At 42.2% G+C, this 19954-nt stretch overlaps 1 protein-coding gene across 6 annotated transcripts; it reads left to right on the top strand.

Annotated features, from left to right (window-relative positions):
• The first annotated feature begins 22 nt into the window (after positions 1-22).
• On the top strand, positions 23-19736 carry ASMT (acetylserotonin O-methyltransferase). Of its 6 annotated transcripts, none has more exons than XM_080598512.1 (9): positions 23-1676; positions 8788-8851; positions 11511-11685; positions 12951-13080; positions 13777-13845; positions 14353-14471; positions 15184-15324; positions 16355-16477; positions 16778-19736. In XM_080598512.1, the coding sequence occupies exons 3-9, from the start codon at positions 11514-11516 to the stop codon at positions 16987-16989; spliced, it is 966 nt and encodes a 321-aa protein (XP_080454638.1). In that variant the 5' UTR covers positions 23-1676; positions 8788-8851; positions 11511-11513; the 3' UTR covers positions 16990-19736. The 6 variants fall into 6 exon arrangements, with proteins under 6 accessions (XP_080454638.1, XP_080454636.1, XP_080454635.1 ...); XM_080598510.1 differs by lacking the exon at positions 8788-8851 and adding an exon at positions 7089-7207; XM_080598509.1 differs by lacking the exon at positions 8788-8851 and adding an exon at positions 9045-9635 and having other exon boundaries at positions 23-5011.
• Positions 19737-19954: the final 218 nt, after the last annotated feature.

Raw genomic sequence — 19954 nt, 5'->3', positions numbered from 1 at the left:
CCCACACTGATGCCTCAAATCAAATCGCATCCCTTTCCTGGAGTGCTTCAGAAGAATATTGGTGCTGCAGCTCAGCTGGATCCCCAGCTGGCTGAGTGCATCCATGTTTCCATGGAAGATGTTTCTTGCTAGACCACACTGCTGAAATATTTGTTGTTTCTAGATGTGGAAGGAAAAGAGAGGTTCTTCCTGGCAATTCGTGTTTTTAAAGATCTGTGTTACTTTTCAAGTTTGTGATTTTTCTTGTGAGTTTCACCACTGTTTTTGAGGCTGAAACCTCAACCGACTTATCTAATCATCTCAACACCACCAGTCTCTTGAATTCTGAGCAGTTGCTTTTGTTGGCGAGTTAATTTTTCTACGGTCTTTGCTGGAGTGTTAGAAACTGATCTGTTGAAGATAAACTTATCTTTAGTAATGATTTGACTAAAATCCGGTATAATGTTGATGGCAAGTATTTGATAAGTCTGGTGGGATGCCTATTCATAAACGTGTGGTTTTTTTAGCCTGCTCTCAAATACTGATGCATTGTCCATGATAACACCATGCTTAAGGAAGGAAGAAAAAAAAGTATGTGATTCCATCTGCAGTCCTGCAAGGAGTTGAACTAATAGCTGTCAACACCAATGTCTTTGAGCTCGGGATGAAGGTTCTTACTAGTATGGTATTTCCACAACATATCCTGTGGATTTCTGCTGGGGTTGATGTGGGGGGTCTTGATGATTAATATATGTAACTGGGGAAATGCTAGTTTGTAATGCTACTCTGAGGAAGTTATCATGCTAGGAATGCAGTGTGTCATTGCCATGTGTGGAAGCAGTTAAGGCAGTGGCGGTCATCAAAAAGTGTTCCTACTAGAAAAATCCAACAGCTATTGTTAGTTGATGTGGGAAGGGGAAGGAGTGCTGAATATTTTTTTTTTTCACTCCAAAGAAGGCAGCAAGACCAGGTTTGATATCCCAGCCTGAGACGATTAAATTCTATAAGCTCCCCTGATGTCTAGGGCAGTTTCTGAGGTCAGAGGAGTTAAGCATCCTTCCCCCAAGCCCTGCTTGTCTGTCAGGCTTTGATCAGTTAGCCTAACACACCGTATCCAGCACTGTCTTTGTACAACATCATAAAAGTGCAGTAACATAATTAGTTGATTCAAAGCCTAAAAATTCTTTGAAGCTACTTGCAAATGCTTACTTTCCACAACATGGGGAGGGAATGTGAAACAAGTCTTTCAGCTAGCCAGCTGAACCCAATCACAATTTCTTAAAACTGCTAGTACTTACAGTTGCCCAGTAAATAAATGCTCAGTGCAATTTTATCTAGCCTTAACACTTTGCAGTGTTGTTTCAGATATGTTTTGGTTTTGCATCAAAGCGCTCCAAAATCTTTATAGTGCTGAATCCCTTGAAATAAATATTACATTGTGTGTCCTTGTACCTGGGTCTGGCTGGGATGGAGTTAACCTTCTTTGTAGCAGCCCATGGAGTGCTATGTTTTGGATTTGTGACTAAAACAGTAGTGATAACACACCGATGTTTTAGTTGTTGCTGGTCAGTGCCTGCACAGTCTCAAGGCCTTCTCTGTTTCTCACGCTGACCTGCTCCAGGAGTAAGCTGGGGGTAAGCAAGAGGCTGGGAGGGAGCACTGCTGCCCCAGCTGACCAGAGGGGTGCTCCATGTCAGGTAACATCATGCTTAGCAGTAGGTCATGGGACTTTCATCTTGCTGAGGTAGCTGCTGCTCTGAGACTGTTGGGTCTGCTCGTGGGAAGTGGTGTGTGACTGTCTTCGACGCACCCCACACCATTCACTTAGTTAACTATCTACCTCAACCCACAACTCTTCACTTTTGCTCTTCTGATTCTCTCCTGGAGTGTGAGTGAGCGGTTGGATGGGGCTTGGTTGCTGTTGATCAGTTACACAGTGAGATGCATGGTGACATGGACTCCAGTAAAAAAAAAAAGTCCTTCGCCTAGTCAGTAGCTATACTTAATCTTTCTTTCCGTTGGTAACCTGGGGCTGTACGTGTTCCAGTCCATTTGACTGTCTGTGGGCTCAATAGTGATGCCTTTAGCTGAATGATGTCCTGCTGCAAGTAGCCTGCTACAGCACTGTCGAGTTTAAAACCCATTCAGAAATTTTTTTGTAGCTCAAGTCATCTTGATGATGGTAGTGTGGATGTACTTGGGGACCGTAGTGGGCGTCACCATGTCTTCTGTTGTTGCTTTTCAAAGTCTTTATTGATGATGGCCTTTGGATTACAAGGAAACTTGAAGAGAGTTGAAACTAATATTTTAAGATGGTCACAAATATAAACTATGCCATGCCCAATACTGTTATTAAAGTTTTTTTTTTATTATGGCTGAGGTAATACTGCAAAAACCCTGCTGATGTGATAACCTAAAGAACGTCACTTTTATAGTAATTACAGAATCACAGAATCATTAGGGTTGGAAAAGACCTCCAAGATCATCTAGTCCAACCATCCCCCTACCACCAATGTCACCCACTAAACCATGTCCCTAAGCACCACGTCCAACCTTTCCTTAAAAACCACCAGGGACAGTGATGCCACCACCTCCCTGGGCAACCCGTCCCAATGCCTGACTGCTCTTTCTGAGAAGAAATGTCTCCTGATTTCTAACCTAAATCAACTGATCTGTATTGACTGTACGTCAATATACCTCTACCAATTATATTCTAGGGGTCTTTGTGTTTCAAGTGAGAATCTAGGACACCAGCAGACTCTATAGTGGCTTCTAGAAGCCTAAATACTGCAGTCACTGTTATTTTCTCCTCTTCTAGGAGAGTATTGTGATGCTGACTACTTAAAGCTTGCCTGATTGCTTGTATTTGCAAGACTGACTTTCAGGACCTGACTAAAAGCTGATTAAAAATTAGTCGTTTTTTCTTGCATTTCAGTGTATGTACTGTGATTGTCCTTGAGTTTATATTGAAAGATAAGTAATGTCTACCCTTTGTCATTTTAGTTGCTTTAAGTCAGTGTCCTTTTGAAATGGACTTCAAACTTTGATCAGCAAACTTTTGGTCTTAATGGAGTTCTAATAATCCACACTACTGGTTTTGGTTATGGTTGTTTATTTTTTAATTACATTTTTAGTGCTTAAATCACATCACAGTCACAGGTTCTGATACACTCTTAAGCTTCCTTAATGTTCATAAGAATTAACAAATACTTATCGAAGACGTACCAAAATAACAAATACTTTTGAAATACTGAATTTATGTTGATATGATTGAATATTGGGCAGATACTGATGAACGCATGGCTGCTGTGCTACCTTTACTCTCAGGCACCTAGCTGCTAGAAATACAACTGTGATAATGTCTGCATATTTAGTCTCTAAAACTGGTCCATGAGGATTATGTACCAGTACTAACCTGACTCTCACTCTTTGCCTAGACTTGCCATGAGTTGCGTGTTACTTCTGTCCCATTGCATCAGTTATATATTATTCCATTTGTCTGTCAGTGTTCTTGTCTATTATTTATTTATGCTATTTATATCCCTGTGGGACTAACTAGAAATATAGATTTATTGACTGTTTTATCAGTGTGTCAAGGGACTGGGTGAGCAAGATGGAGAAGAAACAAAGATTTATTTTTTTTGAAAGAATTTTCACACTCAGTGAGTCTCTGCACTTGCCAGCCCCTCAGTCTTTTTTATCTTGGCCTCAACCTGCACTAGGTGAGTGGAAGAACAATTTATTCAACAGAAACCGTAGTTTCTCCACAAGGGCAAGTCCAAACCCTTCATATCATTCTTGTAGTGCTTTTTATCTGCTTACTGTGGTAAAGTAATTTTTATAATGTATGAGTCACATTGCCAGAATAATTGATACTAATAAGAAGTGGCTACCAAAGCCACGACCAAATCCATGTTTTTTCTAATTGACTCTACCTTTGTAGAGTAAGTTACTCAGTGATTTAGAATAAGGGCATATGCATGATTAAGTTGTGCTAATAAAGCATTTAATATGTTATCTGGAAGTGTCATCTTGAAAGCTGTTACTCCTGAAAATAATATTTTCTCTGGCTTCGAAAACTGCAAGCACAGGATTGTGCAGTCAATCACTGACCAATGCTATGTGGACATCACACCAGTGTCAGCTTTAGGGCGGTTCTTGAGCACGTATAGGGTTATGTAAGAGATTTTCAGCTGCTCCTGTTTAATAGCAAAGGTAGAGACACTATTAGGTAAGGCAGCAATTAAACCAACTAGCCTGGTATGTGCCTTAATTCAGTTGCGTTCTGTTGACCTGGCCCTTCTCCAGCCCAAGGAATGTTTTACTTGCTGAATGTTTCTCTTGCTACCTCACAAAAAATTTGCAGAGCTGTCTCTAGGGTGCCTGTTAAAGCAGCAATCAAGTTGTGGTTGATCCTTCCGTACTGGGTATGCAGAATGGATCCTACTGCTGTATTAAGTTCCTACGTGTGCAAGTATTATTTTATTGGTGTTTAAAAGTAGTGTGCCTATATTTTTTTGTTGTACTTAATCTGATACCAGGCTCAAGGCCTGTGTTAAACTGTATGCACTGCCATCCTTTCTTCTGTTGTACAGAAAACACATTGTACAGTCGCCCCCTCACGTGCTGCATCCTCTAAATGTGTCTCCTGCTGCCTCACAATAAATTTGTGGATTAGCTCCACTAAACGTTTTGAAGGTTATACAACTTTTGAAGGGCTAAGGCTGTTTGGAACTGATTTTTAACTGATAACTAATCCAGTCATGTGTGCACTGTGGCAGCTGTGAAATGAGCTCCACCTGGTCTGGATGGGATGCTCGGGAGCGCTGTCCTTGAAGCTGGGCTATTTGTGGGTCAATGTGAGGCGTTAATTGTGTGGGGGCACCACAGTCAGTCCCAGCCAGCAGTCTGCCAATGTGCAAACCAAGTGTCTGAGCAAGGATTTATCACCCTCAGAATAGGTCTTCCCTGCAGCTCTGTGCACAGTCCTGGACACTTCTGCTCTCTGCACCAGACATCGATCACAAACAGCGTAAGGCTGTAAGAAACATTAGGGGTATACCACCAAGTGAAGGGACTTCAAGGGTGCTTGCTCATGCCAAGCCTCAGGGAGCCTTGTCTCTGCTCACTTTGGAAGAAAGAAAAATGACAGATTAGTGTGAAGTGGCCTATGCCAAGGCTGTTGTATGTCCACCAATTGCCTCTGTGATGTCGGACAGAGCACAAGTTATTTCTGCCATGAAATCCTTCCTGCCTCCAGCTGCTGCTTTTTTTTTTTTTAAGTTTCAGTCTCTGCCAGTTTTAGCTAGTGATCCTGTCTGTCCTCAGAGACTGTTTCTTATCTGCTGGGACCTTCCTTTGACAGGGATCTCGATATCTACTTGGTTAAGTTACTTGTTGAGAGATTCTTTGTAGGCTAGGAAGTTAGACCAAGAACAACTCTGGATTATTTTTTTTTTTGCAATAGTCTTTAGAAGACATTCTCGGAGTCTTTGCTATAAGAAAAACTGAGAAAAGGGAGGATTTGCTCAGAAAATGAGCTGGGTATACAGGATTTCCTGCCTGCTCCGTATGTCTGCTAGTAATGTATGTGTTGTAAACAGGAGAAACTAAAATTAGTTGGTCTCAAAACTGACAGAACCAACAGTGAGGTTCCTAGGGAAAAGCATCTATTATAAAACATGAGAAGAATTAGAAGTTATAAAGAAGAAAATGTTTAATTGGAAATGTATGTTCTGTTTCAAAGACAAAGTGTGGGTGTCTTGGCATGTTAAAATCCTTATAAAATCCTTATTAAAAAAAAAAAAGTTTAAACAATGATATTAATGAATGTCCAGGCCAACTGATATCTGATATAAGCTGGGCATACTTAGAGGCTTAATAATGATAGTGATCACAGTTGTTTCCATGCTGACATTACCAAAGCTCATTATTGTAGTCATGTCCCCGAGATCTGTCCTTATAGCTTATAAGGAAGGTTGCACTATGCAAATAGTGTAATCTGTCATTTCTCACCAGCAGGGACATTAATTTCACCTTAAATAAATCTGATTTGCTCATTAATCATTTCACAATTTAAAATATTATATAAAAACAACTTTTTTTGTGTGTGTGCGTGTAGTATTTATTTGTAGTGAGTCACTGAGGCAAAGATAAATTCATCACCAAAACAGAAACTTGGAGATAGATCACAGGCAGGCTAAAGCTGTTACTCTAAGCACTATGACAAAAACCTTGATGGGGTTTCCAGAGAGAGAAAGCCATTGCAATTTCATCTTCGTGAATGCATTTCTAGCTTAAAAGGAGCTTAGGCTTTAAGCCTCAGTAGCAATTTACTTGGAAACAGCAACACAGCGCGTGTGGCTTTGCATCAATCTGATGTGGGTTATCTGTAACTCTCCTCCCCTACATCTCGCTACTGGTAGTAATCCCATTAGATGATTACATCTGGTGTCCTCAACAGACAGACAGTCATAATTGAAAAAGGACTTCAATTGGGTTTAATCAACTGTGTGGTCATTTTGTTACCAGAGCTTCTTGTACTCTATAACTTTGCCCTCAGTGCAGTGATTTTATGGCCCATTACAACATGCTAGGCTATTGGTTGTGCACACAACTATCTGGCTATTTAGTCAAAACTACACGAATCAAGGGTTGAGCATTTTCATGGTCGTGAATCTTTAATGCATCTGTACTAAATGTCACTGTAATATCTGATAACCGATCTGTGGTTGAACCATTTGAGGAAAACAGGCTGTAAGCTGGAAGTCATGCCAAAACTACAGTATGGGGAGTATTTCCTTTCAGTGCGGCTGATGGCCTGAATCCAAATAGCTGTTATGAAATCAGTTGTACTGGGAGTGGGAAATCTCTATGCTTGGGCAAAATTGCACCAATTTGCAGTGATGTTTCTCAGTAGCAGGCAGAGTTGAAGAACTGACCTTTGGCAGAGAATTTTTTCATTCTTCTACAACCTCCTAAGCTTTGGGCTAATGATATTCTCTAAGTACAATTTTATTTCTCTATTTGGAGGAGAGGAAAAGGTATCAAGAGAAAGCAGGTGACATGGTTATGCAAGTCAGCAGGTTTTCCTTGTTATTTTCTCAAAGGAACCACATCTTGTTAAGTGCAAGCTGCATGCATACCACCATCACTCTGGCAGAAAAGTGTGTTGTGATCTCCAGCGTTGGCAGTACAAAATAAATAGAATCTAACCTGTACAGAAATGGTAAGTGTGTTGCACTAGCAAGGCACTGTAGTTACAGGCTGTGCTGTCCAGGCTGATGAGCTCAAAGTGTTTCTAGTGTTTGGGGTTTGCTTCAGCTTTTGTATGTTCAGTTTAAGTATTTTGGTAATGCAGGACACCTTGTGTCCTTAGAACATAGGAAATAGTCTGAGTTGTATACGGAGGGGGAAAAAGGCTGATAACCTACTTTAAGAGTTAGTTGTTCCAGTTAGCTAATTAGATGTCACTTATTTCTTTAATGGCTAAAACAAATACATCTCTGGGCTGAAATATAAGGATCAGAAAAGAAAATAAGGGTTCTCAAAAGGATAGTGTAGTGGAAACTTTCAGTTGAGAATGTTTCGACCACTCTGTGGATGCAGTGAAAGGAACACAGAAAAGTCAGAACTGGTTTGTTTCCTCTACAAATGAGGTAGGATCAAAAGAAAAGCACAGAACTAATCTTCTGCAGTAGCAGATAAATACAACCCTGCTTCCTAGGAAAGGAGGACACCATCAAAATGTTGTATGGGAACAATGCTGTAAAGTGCACGTCTTTAGAGATGCACCAAGCTAAAGTACAAAAAATGTTGAGCTGCATGTGGATCATTGTAGTGCTCTGACTTTGCCTGTTAACTTTACTGCTGAATCATGGTAAAGCATACTACAACTGAAAAAGTGCTATTTTATAACACATTGCCATCACTGTATCACCCGAGTCATGGTCTGATTTAATCTTGCTGCCTGAAGGCTCACTAAACGTGTGATGTAAAACTACAATTCTTTCCTTAATGGAAAGGGCCTGTTCTCACCTGAGGGTTGCCCACAAATGCTGAGGACAGGATGACCAGCATTTACAAGCTGGTGCGATGAATAGTGGGGCAATTGATGAAGATGAAATCCATCTCACATCTGGCATTGAAATAAAGTTAATTCCTTCCTCCTAAGTGTTTTCTGGATGTCCATGGCTAGTTTTACAAAGAATGGGAGGAAGACCATGGCAGCTGTTTGAAAGATATAAGAATATCTCGTCTTTCCTCAGCACCCTGCTCTGCCAAAATGTGGCCAATAACAAGTAGGACCCCCCCCACCATCACTGACAGTTATCAAACAGGCACTGCCTTCCAAGCCTTTATGTGGGCAGACACCCGCAAAATACAGAAAAGGAACAAGCATAGATTTAATTCCTTGTAGACATCATCTAAGCGATCATTGTCAGGGCAAATTAGTCACTGTGACAAAGCAGCACAGCAGATGGACTCTTGTAGCCTCTTCTCACAGTAGCTGCACTTACAGGTCGGATGTATTTCATGGCAACCTGTAGACCTGTGCACATCACATCAAGTTCTGGGTCACCTCTGGCTATGTCCCTGTGTTCCCTTTGTCCTTTCTGCGAGCACACCTTGCAAACCAGGCCAGGGAGCAGAGCCAGGCTTTCCATGCCCCAGTGGAAATTCTTCCAGACCTTGACTGTGGTGGGATGTTCTCTTCTTCTTCAGTTCCTTGCATGGGCTTTTCCCTCAGACTATTTCTATAGCAGCCCTTGCCTGCTCCATAGTAATGCCAGTCTTGTTTCTGCACAGGTAAGGTTTGAGGTCTGGGCGTGCAGTCCAGATTGGAGCAAGTCCCTGTGTCAGCAGGGTCGAGGTAAGTGCTGTGCACGTGCTTGTAGTTTGTGGTGAGAGAGGGGTGAATGGAGCTGGGGTGGTCTGAGATGCCAGGCTTGGCCAGCAGTATGCGCTGACAGCTTTGATCTGAGTGGATATTCCTCCACTCTGAGCTGCTGAGAATGTCCCATTTTCACTTGAAGAAACATGTCACCAAGTTGTCTTTCCTTCAGGTCCCATTTCATTAGGCTGGCAGATGTATATAAGGGGTTTCCTATTCCAGGGATGTGTCCCAGCGTCAAGATGCCAGTGCGATGGAATATAGCTCCTTTTGAACAGGCCCAGAATAAGGCTCTGCTTTGGTTTATGAACTTCTGGTGCATCTCATTGAGTTCAGGTTCTTCATGTTACTCCATAGTAAGGTCTTCAGAGCTCAGCTTTCTTCAGATGTCTTCAGCTTTCAATTGTTTCTTAAATACCAGCCTGTTAATTGACCACTGAGCTGACAGTACCACTTTAATCTTCGCTGCTTCTTTAGCCTTGTGCTTGATGATGGAAGAAGATACAAAGAAACAGTTGAAGCTAGTAGAAAAGCCTGTTGAAGCCAAATAACAGCTCATTTGTTTTGTAACCAAAGTGTTTCTCAGAAACAATAAGATTAAGTGGATCAGCTGGTGTGCTCCGTGCCCGGTAGAAAGAAGCTTACTTAAATTAAGACAGGCAGAGGATCTCAGCCACACTATAGAAGGAAGATGGGCTCCACAGAAGACCTTGACTATCCTCAAATCATCTTGCAATACAACAATGGATTTTTAGTCTCAAAGGTAAGAACTATAAATCAGTCTTGGATAGGAGTCTTAAAAGTATGCTAGCAGAAATATTCTAGGATATCACCTTAGTTCTTCAATGTAAATCTTTGGAAATAAAACAGTCCCTTAGGAAAGCGTACTATCTACTCATCTAGCCATGAAGGAAATTTGAAAAGAAGTCCCCACTCCCCAGGTTAGACTTAACATTTATTGAGATCCCTCTGACCTTCGGGAGCTTGGATGAGCAGATCTTGCCTCTGTGTGACACTTAAAAACCACAGGGATTTATAGCTGAGGGTTTGTTGTTTGACTGCCTCCAACATGCAAAGCTCTGTAGGTCCTGGGATTTCTTCCTGCTTTTCATGTTTGAAGTTTAGAAACCAGAGGACTGACTGACATTGCCTTCTTTTTCCTTTTTGTACCACCCAAACAGCAAGATTATTCAAGTACATTCTGAGATGATTTTCTTTCTTTCTTGCATGTCTTTTTATGTGTGTATTATGCACTAGGCAGATCTTGGTAACTTCTGTGTATTGCTTTTCAGGTGGACAAAATAGTCTGATATAATGACTTTTCAGAGTTTAAAACATAAAAAGTGAATTTTTTATTTTTTTTTCCAGACAACAACTAATTAAGGCACAGGGTAGAACTATTTTTTTCCAATTTCCTTAATGTTTGCTGATGTTGCTTGCCTTTGCATGTGTGCATGAGCACACAGGCAGAAAATTCCTGTGTTCCAATGCAGGGGAATTTTTTGCTTCCTTACTGTCCTCTGCTGCATCTGTAGCCAACATGTTAATGGAAGGAATGCACTTCAGAGGTCTGCAAATACTGCTGCACCCAAAGGCTCCTGAAAAACAGAGTATTTAGTAAAAAGAGGAAAAAAAGAATAATGACAGACATTTTTGCTTGCTGAGAAAGAAGAGTGCCAAATACTTTCAAAACTAGCAATGATATTTTATTATTGAGAAACGATCTCAATTTCAGTTAAACCATGCTGCCATGAGGTTAAACCACAACATATACTCTTACTGAAGGTAAAAGTAGCTTCCAATGGACTTTATTAAATCAAATTGTGGACTTTATCATACAGACAGTCAAATGAGTTGATGACTTTCTTAATGGTTTTGGAGTATTCATATAGCCAGTGAAATAGGTTATCCGTTACTTGACTGCATACAGATAGAGAAAGATATTTTTCTTGTGTGGTTGTGTATGTCTGTCTGAAGGTTGCAGGCTTGTTCCTGGAGTTGGTACATGTGCCTTCCTTCTCATTGAAAAGACAGCAGGTTTCTGTTGGCCCTTTTGGCTGAGATAAGCCTCATGTCATCAGGGAGATTGCTGTAGCCATGGACGTTGGTCTCTGAAGATAAATCAATTGTGTGTGTGGACGTTTCCCCCAAGAGGGTCTACGGAGTGGGATACCTACCCCTGCTGGAGACCACGGGAGAGTCTCCAGGGTTCACTGTAGCATATGTTAGATAATTAGCTTTTAAACGACAATGAATTCAGTCTTGTCTTTGCTTGAGCTCTTCGGGCAAAAAGTGAGACTGTTGTGAATGTGATCTGAAACTAAGGTACAGGCAAAAACATTCACAGATGAAACCTGGCCTCTAAATATGAACTTAGAGAGACTAAAACACTGTATAGCTTGGCCAGCAAAGGAAAATAAATGAAAAAGGGTGCACTGCAAGCAATCTATGGTGTATTCAGGGCTCAGAGAACTTTAGCTTAATCATTGGACTTGTGTATTTGAAATAATATTTTTTTAATATAAAATGATTTGTTATATGTATATTTGCTCCAACAGAGCAGCTTTTGAAATGCAGTAAGTTTTGAAATGCAGTAAGCTATGGTGATTTCACCTGATCCCCTTCCCCTCACTCCCAGGTTATGTTCACTGCCTGTGAGCTGGGAGTTTTTGATCTTCTGCTGGAGTCAGGAGACCCTCTGTCTTTAGATGTCATTGCTGCTCGGTTGGGTACCAGCACCACAGGAATGGAAAGACTTCTGGATGCCTGCGTGGGATTGAAGCTCTTAGCAGTAGAGCTGACACAACAAGGAGGTAAAAAAGGCAGAAGAAGGGGAATCACAGAATTGTAGAATGATTGAGGTTGGAGGGGACCTCTGGAAGCCATCTGGTCCAACCCCCTGCTCAAGCTGCCCAGAGCAGGTTGTCTGGGACCACGGCCAGACAGCTGCTGAAAATCTCCAAGGAGGTAGAGTCCACAACCACTCTGGGCAGACTATGTCTGTGCTCAGTACCTGCACAGTAAAAGAGTTCTTCCTGACATTTAGATGGAAACTCTTATGTTCTGGTTGGTGCTCATTGCCTATCACCCTGGCACTGAGCACCACTGAAAATAGCACGGCTCCATTCTCTTTGTGCCATCTAAAGGGTGGAAAGAAGAAATCAAACTCCCAAAGGTCTGATGGTTTTGAAAAAGATGTGAGGTTTGTGGGAAAAGGTGATATCTAGTGTTACACCAGTTACCATAGTTAGAAGAAAAGACCATCCCTTGGGAGCACCAAACCCTCTTCAGCTAAAAGAGACACATCAAATTTCAGCATGATTGAAGACATAAAGAAACCCCCGGGTGAAGGGCTCTCTACCCCTAAACTTCTTTATGCAAGAGCCTTAGGTGATGTTGTACAAGATTCTCACTGCCTCTGCAGAGCTTGTCTCAAGAAAACTCTGATGTATAGGCATTTTAAACCTTAGAACAATATGCAAAGGTGGATGGGCAACAGCATGACTTAAAAACATGTTTTATTTTTATTTATTTATTTATTCCTTTGTGGGTTTTACCATGAAGGAGTTTGTTAGGTTTCTGGTCTGAACTGAGATGTGATGTGAATTCCACCTTGACCTGGAGACTTTGAGTCCATGTGGCCAGAAGGGACTATGCCAATCAGACAGCTGGTGAGGATTAGCTTAGAAAGTTTTGAGTCCTGCTGCAGCTTGTGTTCCCTTGCCCTGTTTCGGGGCTTACAGCAGGTGTCCAGTGAGTTCAGGGAGCTTTATCTGACAGCAGAAGCATATAGATGAACGACAAGTCTTGTAAGACATCCCTCTTGCCATTCCTGAAAGAAATGTTAGGTGCTGGAGGAAGAGTTGACCCAAATTGAATGGGACAGTGCAGATTTCACCAGCCCTCACCTACCCTGGAATACTGTGCTGCACATTACAGTTGGAAGGAGTGATTGTAGAAATAACATTTCTCTCTTTTGGGTTATATAGATGTGTGCTGATGATGGATACCATGCTGTACAATAGGCTTGTAAAATGATATCATACATGTTAGTAAACATACTTATTTCACCCCTTAGCCCTCTACAGAAACACAGAAATTTCCAACATCTACCTTACAAAGTCAAGCCCCAAGTCTCAGTACCATATTATGATGTACTACTCCAATACCGTCTACTTGTGCTGGCACTACCTGACTGACGCTGTGAGGTGAGGAGGAGAAGGCGGGTGTTGCCTGCTGCATGTTTCAGGTTGTTTTGCTGCATCTGTATGTCTGCTCTCAGTTCGGTGCCTTTCTGGCAAAGGGCACAAGGGAAGATACTGGCTGGTTCTTGGAAAGAACAAGAACCTGCTGGTCTCTGCTGTTGTCACTACTGTCTGTGTGTGTTCTTGTTTTCTTTTCTCTTCTAATGTTAGAGTAGATTTAGGAATCATACCTCTGTGTGTTTTTGATTCCAGGAAAAGACTTGTTCATTACAGTCACCCTCATTTTAGGAGGCATCCAAGTAAATGATGAGTGACAATGGCTAAGGGTACTTCTATTGCAAAAGCCTGTCAAAGTAATTTAATGTGGGACTGGCGTGTTGCTTTATCCAGTCTGTGCAGCAGATGAACAAACTTGCTATGCATGAAGGTGGTGATTGGTGATGATCACAGCCATATTACACCTCTGTCTCAGATGTAGTCCTGTAAAGAACCAGACAGTCTTGTTGAAAATTGAGAAATATTTCATCATCTTTTGGGACTGATAGGTGAGGATGTCATTATATTCATGAAAAATATACAGGTGTATAGTCTGTCCAGAGTTGAACCTCATGCATGCTAGCTGAAACTTCAGCCCCTATGTATGTTTAGAATAAAGGGAAAAGAAATTCATGCTAATATGCTTTTTTGGTTGCATTTTAGAGAAGGAAGAAACCAATATGAAAGAGCTTTTGGTATTTCATCTAAAGACCCTTTCGGAGCAATGTACAGGTATTAGTATATTTTTAGAAATATTGTTATTATTGTGGATAAGCTTTATGATTTTAATTATGACTGAGTATTATTACATACAATGATGTGAGAATTCCACTCATTAGAAACATCATGCAGATTTTTCCCTTCCCAGCAATATTCATTACTGGAGCACTCTGATATTTTGAATAGAAATGCAAAATCTTCTATTGTGTAAAACATATCACATGTCTCTGGTACATACAGAGGCAGTGGCAACTGAAGGAGAAAATCCCTTGGAAGCCTCAGAATTAGCAGTGATGCACTGTTGAACTTAACTTAGTCTTAATTATCTGCTCAAGTGCAGCAATGTATAGCTGTTCCTTTTTGCTACAGGAAGACTCGAGCCAGGATTATGTGCAAAGACAATGCATAGTTTGCAAATACAATGATATATTAATGTTTAAGATGAAACTCCTAATAAGACTTCTATGGTAAGAGTGAGTGAGTTACATTTCTGTGTGCTGTACCTGTTTGCATTACTAGATCAGAAGAAGAAATGCTGAAATTCTTGGCCGGCCAGAACTCAATCTGGGGTATATGTGGTAGAGATGTTCTTGCTGCATTTGACCTTTCCTCTTTCACACGGATTTATGACTTGGGAGGTGAGCATCAGTAGATCTTCAACAAGCTTCTACATTGTTGGTTTTGCAAGCTTTGAAAATAAAAATAATTTCCATGTTATATGAAGGGCAGAGCAGCAAAAAGCAGGACATATCTCAGTATCTCATCAGCAAAAAAGGGAACATTTTCTCAGCTGGTTTGAGTCAAAATGAGAAATAGTGAAGTGGTACAAGCATTAGAAAGATGAACACTTTAGCCTACGGAGTCTCATGTGTGAATAGTGGCTCATCTTCTTTATGCATCAGTTTATTTTTTCTTGCCTTGTTTGATATGTTCTTACAAACTCTTTCCCCCTTCAGTCAATGAAGGTTGAGAGACTGTCTGCTGCAGCCTCCTACCCCAGTGCTGCTGAACACTGCCAAGACTCATGGGACCTGTCAGACTCCCTCGGTGCTCCATCCCTGCTTCCCCAGTGTCTGTTTTAGCAGCTCTGTTTTCATTTCCCACCTTTCAGCGCCCACCACTGGGTCCAGCTGAGGCACTGTGTAAGAGCAACAAGGCCTGGGGCTCCCCCTGCTAGGCCTGGGTGGCCACTTGTGTCCCTCTTCCTCTCCTGTGTCACACGGGGGACAAATGTACCCTGCGAGGTGCCGAGAGGCTGAACGTACTTCTGTTGGCATCACTTTTGTGTTGGGGATGGAAGAATGGGGTGGTTTTGTTTCAGCACTGCTCTTCTTTTGCCCCCCTCACAAGGAGGTGGAGGAGCTTTGGCCCGGGAGTGTGTTTCTTTGTACCCAAACTGCACAGTCACAATTTATGACCTGCCAAAAGTTGTGCAAGTGGCCAAGGAGCGATTCATACCCCCCGAGGAGAACCGGATTGCTTTCCATGAGGGTAAGTGCAGACATCTCTGTGGGCGGGTGCTGGTGGGCAATGGTGGGGTGTACACCTGTGGGGTCACAGGTGACAGAGGCCCCCTCCGCCTGGTTACTCACCTGGGAGATTAGTGACCAAAAGTGCCCTTGTACAGCATTGCCTTGGGAAATGTCTGCTTAGAAAGGAGTGAGAAAGGAGAGCAGCTTTCCCAGCCTTTTGATCGAGAGTTACTTGCTCGTCTGGGCGATGCAGGAGCATTGACAGCCCGTATGGGTGTGCAGAGCAGCTTGAGGATGTTTGGGCACTCCCAAAAGCAGTTGGGTTGGAACTGTGCTGCCACTGCTGTTTAGCAACTGCCATGCCACATTACAGAGCTTCCTAATTCTCCCTTTTCTCCTGTGCAGAGCTCCTGGCAGATCTGTGGGACACCAGGCCTGCTCTGAGCAAGGGGTTTTCCTTCTCAGGCTATGGTGGCTAGATGTGTGTCCTGAGATATTTCAGGCTTTGAGTATGGGTGAGCTAGCCCAGGTTGCTCTTGCACAGTCCTCAGACCTTGAGTGCTCTTTGTACCATCTCTGATGAAAAGGAGTGCAGAGAGATCTCGTTTTTAATGTTTTCAAAAGCATTTATTGGGGGGACTTAATATTGCTAGAAGAGCTGAGAGAGCAAAGTAGCCTTTGAGGAAGGGAGGGAGAACACAAGAGTAAAGATGGGGAAATACAAGGAACGTTACGTGTGCCAGTGATGTAAAGCATTGGGAGTGGCAATGAGAAAGCAAGATGCAGGGAGCAAAACATGAATGCAGTACACCAGTTGCTGAACAAAAGGCATGACTAAGAAAGTAGCACTAGAAGGTGTGAGACTTTGTGTTTTTTCCATATGGATTTATGCTGCAGCTCCGTCTTTCCTGGATAGCTCTGGTGCTGTCTGAAGTGGGTCACAGCCCTGGCAAGCCCAGAATCTTTATAACTGAAGAGATCTGAAACAAGTTGCTTAATCCCCTCTGGGTCTTGGGGGTTTTGTCAAAGGATGTATTTTTGCTTTTCAGGAGACTTCTTTAAAGATTCAATCCCAGAAGCTGATCTCTATATTTTATCCAAGATACTGCATGATTGGGATGATGACAAATGCGGGCAGCTGCTGGCAAAAGTCCACAAGGCTTGCAGACCCGGTAGGTGTGAGCTCCTGGAGAGCAGGGAGACTCCCACCTCTCAGTTAGATGGAGCACGCCAGCTTCAGTGGGCAGTTTGGGTGGCAGGGTTTGAGTGCAGCGGTTTCTTGTCTGAGCTGTTCACTTTCCTGAGTCAGTGGTGAGCAGCTGAGCCCATCAGATCTGAAGTCTTGTTACCCGAGAGGCTGCTGCTTCCTGAAATTGCATGTTGGGATCAGGTCTAACAACTCAGCTGAGAAATATCCCATCTTCTCAGAGCTCAGCATGTGTTTTTTTTCTGAATTTTCTTTATTCAACCAGGTGGTGGAGTGCTGCTGGTTGAGTCCCTTCTGAAGGAAGATAGAAGTGGACCTGTAGAAACCCAACTGTATTCAGTGAATATGTTGGTACAGACAGAAGGAAAAGAGCGAACGCCTGCGGAGTACAGCAAGCTTCTTGCAGCAGCTGGCTTCAGAGAGGTTCAAGTGAAGAGAACTGGAAAACTCTATGATGCAGTTTTAGGGAGGAAATAATAGTATTTTCATGTTGTGAAGCACAGAAGTGGAGAAATGTAATATTCTTTTCTTAGAGGGCAGTTATCAACTTAGCTTTTACTGAAGGCCCTCAACTTTTTTGTAAACTGATATATTGTCAGGAGAATCAGTAATGATGCAATTTGAGTGTGCATGGGTTGTGTGTCTTGCCATTTGAGTAGGACTTGCCTTCGGCTCTGAATAGGGGAGAAAGAAATCAAAACCTATTCCACAAGAAATAACCCTGAAAGAAATTTGCAGTGTGGCTGGTGGCTGTTTTTTTTTTTCCAAAGTTTATGCTTCAAGTTTAACACAGCACCTGACAAAAGCAAAGCTGAAATTTTACTTGGATTCCTGCAAAATAAAACTGATCACTCTACTGAGCTCTGTTACCTGCTATTTTATTCCCTGTGGACTGAGGTAGTATAAACAGACTAAAGTATGTCTCCTTGTGGTTTATCTTTCTGAGTTTCAAGAGAAAATGTCTGAGCCTTAGGGAATTTGGCATGAAAACTGTCTTTATTTTTTTATTTCCTTTAGATTTCATTTTAAATTGAGAGAATTTCGTAGTCTAGCTTGATGATTTGCTGAAGTTCTGTGATATTCTTTATAGGACAGGTCCTGAGATGGCAGTGGAGAGGGAGAATGATGCAGCCTAGGCACTGAGCACAAGTCTTTACTGCATGCCTCCTGCTATTTCTTTAGAACATTTGGTCAAGCACAATCTGCAATAACCCAATTTATTTATTTTTATTTTTTAAAGCAGAAATGCAGGTTACTGGAGTGAGAAGGATTTAGAGAAGGTACCAGAAAATCACTTTACTGATGTGGCATGGGCATTCATCACTTTTGCACATTAAGCTGGAGATTAGAGGAGCCTGAGACAGTCTTCTCAGTAGTCATCTACAGGAGCCTCCCTCTGCCTTGACTAGAATGAGCATAGAGAGGTTACCCTCAGTAGGGAAAAGCTGGCCTTTTTTCCTCTTCAGTGGTACGTACAAAATCAAATAACAAGGCCATAATGGTCCTTCCCATCCTTGAATAGAATAGGGCACAGCTGTGCAGATAGTGTATTTGCCCCCACTGGGATCTCACCCTATACATATCTACATGAGACTGCAGGATTTGGGACGAGAGGTTTTGGAAAGTTCCCTCTCAAGCTGCAACCACTGTGCAGCGTTCCCTACCTGTACTTATGTGGTATGAAGGTGACTTTGCCAGGAGCTGCAGCCTGTGAGTAATTTGTTCTGAATGGTTGCTCACTTGTTAGACAAAGCAAGGTGTTACATCCTGCAGCAACCAGGCACAAACATTAAATAAGGAAAGGAGGCTGACCAAACAGCCAGAAGGAATGTGTGGGGCTGACTCAGGTCTTTGTTGATTTCCCCATCACCACCTTGAAAGTAAAACAGTTCAGAGAAATGCTTTTGCTTATTGGACTGCATCAGTAATGGTAGTTTCATGCTAAAGCGCAGCCTGAAAGAAGTAGTGGTATTTGTGAATTAATTACCCTTTTACATGAATGAATGGAGTGGCTAAGACTGAATCCTTTATAGTTTTTACCAAGAACATGTTAATTTACCCTTGAATGTGGAACATGGCAAAAATGGCCAGTGATGTATGCTGAGGTGGTGGTGGAAACATCCTTCCTGGACTTTTTTTTTTTTCTCCAAAAAAAACTCGCATGCCCCTGTATTGCTTTTTGCTTATGTGACTGTGCTGTTTGTTGAGCCAGTAGACAGGTTGGTAATGGCTGGTGTGCTGCTATATGTAAAATGATGCATCATACAACCTTGATGAGTCAGAGAATACCTGTCAGCAGGCATCAGTGTTAATTCTGCCCTTTACTTGAGGGGAAAAAAAAAAAAAAGAGCAGGCTGTTTTGGTTTGTCAAAACAAATTATTTAAACATAGTATTTCTGCAATGAGTTGATTTATGGCATGTTCTGCATGTCATGAAATTACTACTACTTATTGGCTTGGAGGCAAGATGCACGCCTTATTCTAAAGTGCTTTTTAGCCCTATCAAGGTGCAAAGATGCCAGATCTTGAAGGAACAGGATTGACCCGTCCTTACCTGGAATATAGATTGAAATGTGTGTTGATAAGGAAAATAGAAGTATACCAGAAGTAAAAAGTTTCTCCTGGTGGTAAATGACAAACACTGTGAAGAAGACCTGCTCTCCATGTGAGGAACACACACGTGCTCAGCAGGACCAAGTTACTCCTTTTGCTCATGGGGGGGTTGTAAAAGTTCTTGCTCACCCCGCTGGAAGATATCAAGAACAACATATCTTTGCAGTTTTTTTTTTTTTTTTGTGTGTGTGTGTGTGTGTGTATATATAACAACTGCTTTATTGTAGGCAGGCAAATAAAAACTTTGTTCTCTATGGCTTCCATGCACCAACAGGCATTTCTGGTGACACCTTGTCATATTTGGGGTCTTTCAGCTGTGTTTTTTTCTGTGTTGTTGGATATTGTAATGTTGGAAAAGATCATAAAGGAACAAAGCAATAAAGTGAAATTTTCCAAGCAACTGCCTTATGTTCTTTGGTTGATGTCTACGCAATAAAAGCAATTCCACCTTCAAGGCACCTTCATGGTGCTAGGGCAGGAGGTTTTCTGATGTGAATGGCTCTTGCCAACAGAGTTCTTTTCTCCTCTCATGAGGTTTTTAGCCATATAGGCTGAGAGGAATTTTCTAGCTCCCAATATGACTTAGGAGTAACAAATGAAACCCGGCCAAAGCTGGAGTGAATCAGCCCTGCAGACCCCCAGGTCAGTGCAGCAGGAGGTGCTCCAGGCAGGCAGCAGCAGCTCCCCTGCAGCCTGCGGAGAGGCCCTGGTGGAGCAGGCTGTCCCCCTGCAGCCCGTGGGTCCCACACGGAGCAGATCTCCACGCTGCAGCCCGTGGAGGAGCCCCCGGTGGAGCAGGTGGATGTGGCCTGGAGGAGGCTGCGGCCCA

Source organism: Anser brachyrhynchus (assembly GCF_964034855.1).
Source record: "Anser brachyrhynchus genome assembly, chromosome: 1".
NCBI lineage: Eukaryota > Metazoa > Chordata > Aves > Anseriformes > Anatidae > Anser > Anser brachyrhynchus.
The sequence above is the reverse complement of the archived record's forward strand: the minus strand, read 5'-3'. Positions and strand labels throughout refer to the sequence as shown.

Bases quoted from the DNA above. Each gene is read 5' to 3' on its own strand.
- ASMT (XM_080598509.1), top strand. From the start codon at position 9,564: ATGGGCTCCACAGAAGACCTTGACTATCCTCAAATCATCTTGCAATAC. The intron at 13,081-13,776 runs GTGAGGAGGAGA...GTTGCATTTTAG, and splicing joins TACCTGACTGACGCTGTGAG to AGAAGGAAGAAACCAATATG. The intron at 13,846-14,352 runs GTATTAGTATAT...TTGCATTACTAG, and splicing joins CCTTTCGGAGCAATGTACAG to ATCAGAAGAAGAAATGCTGA.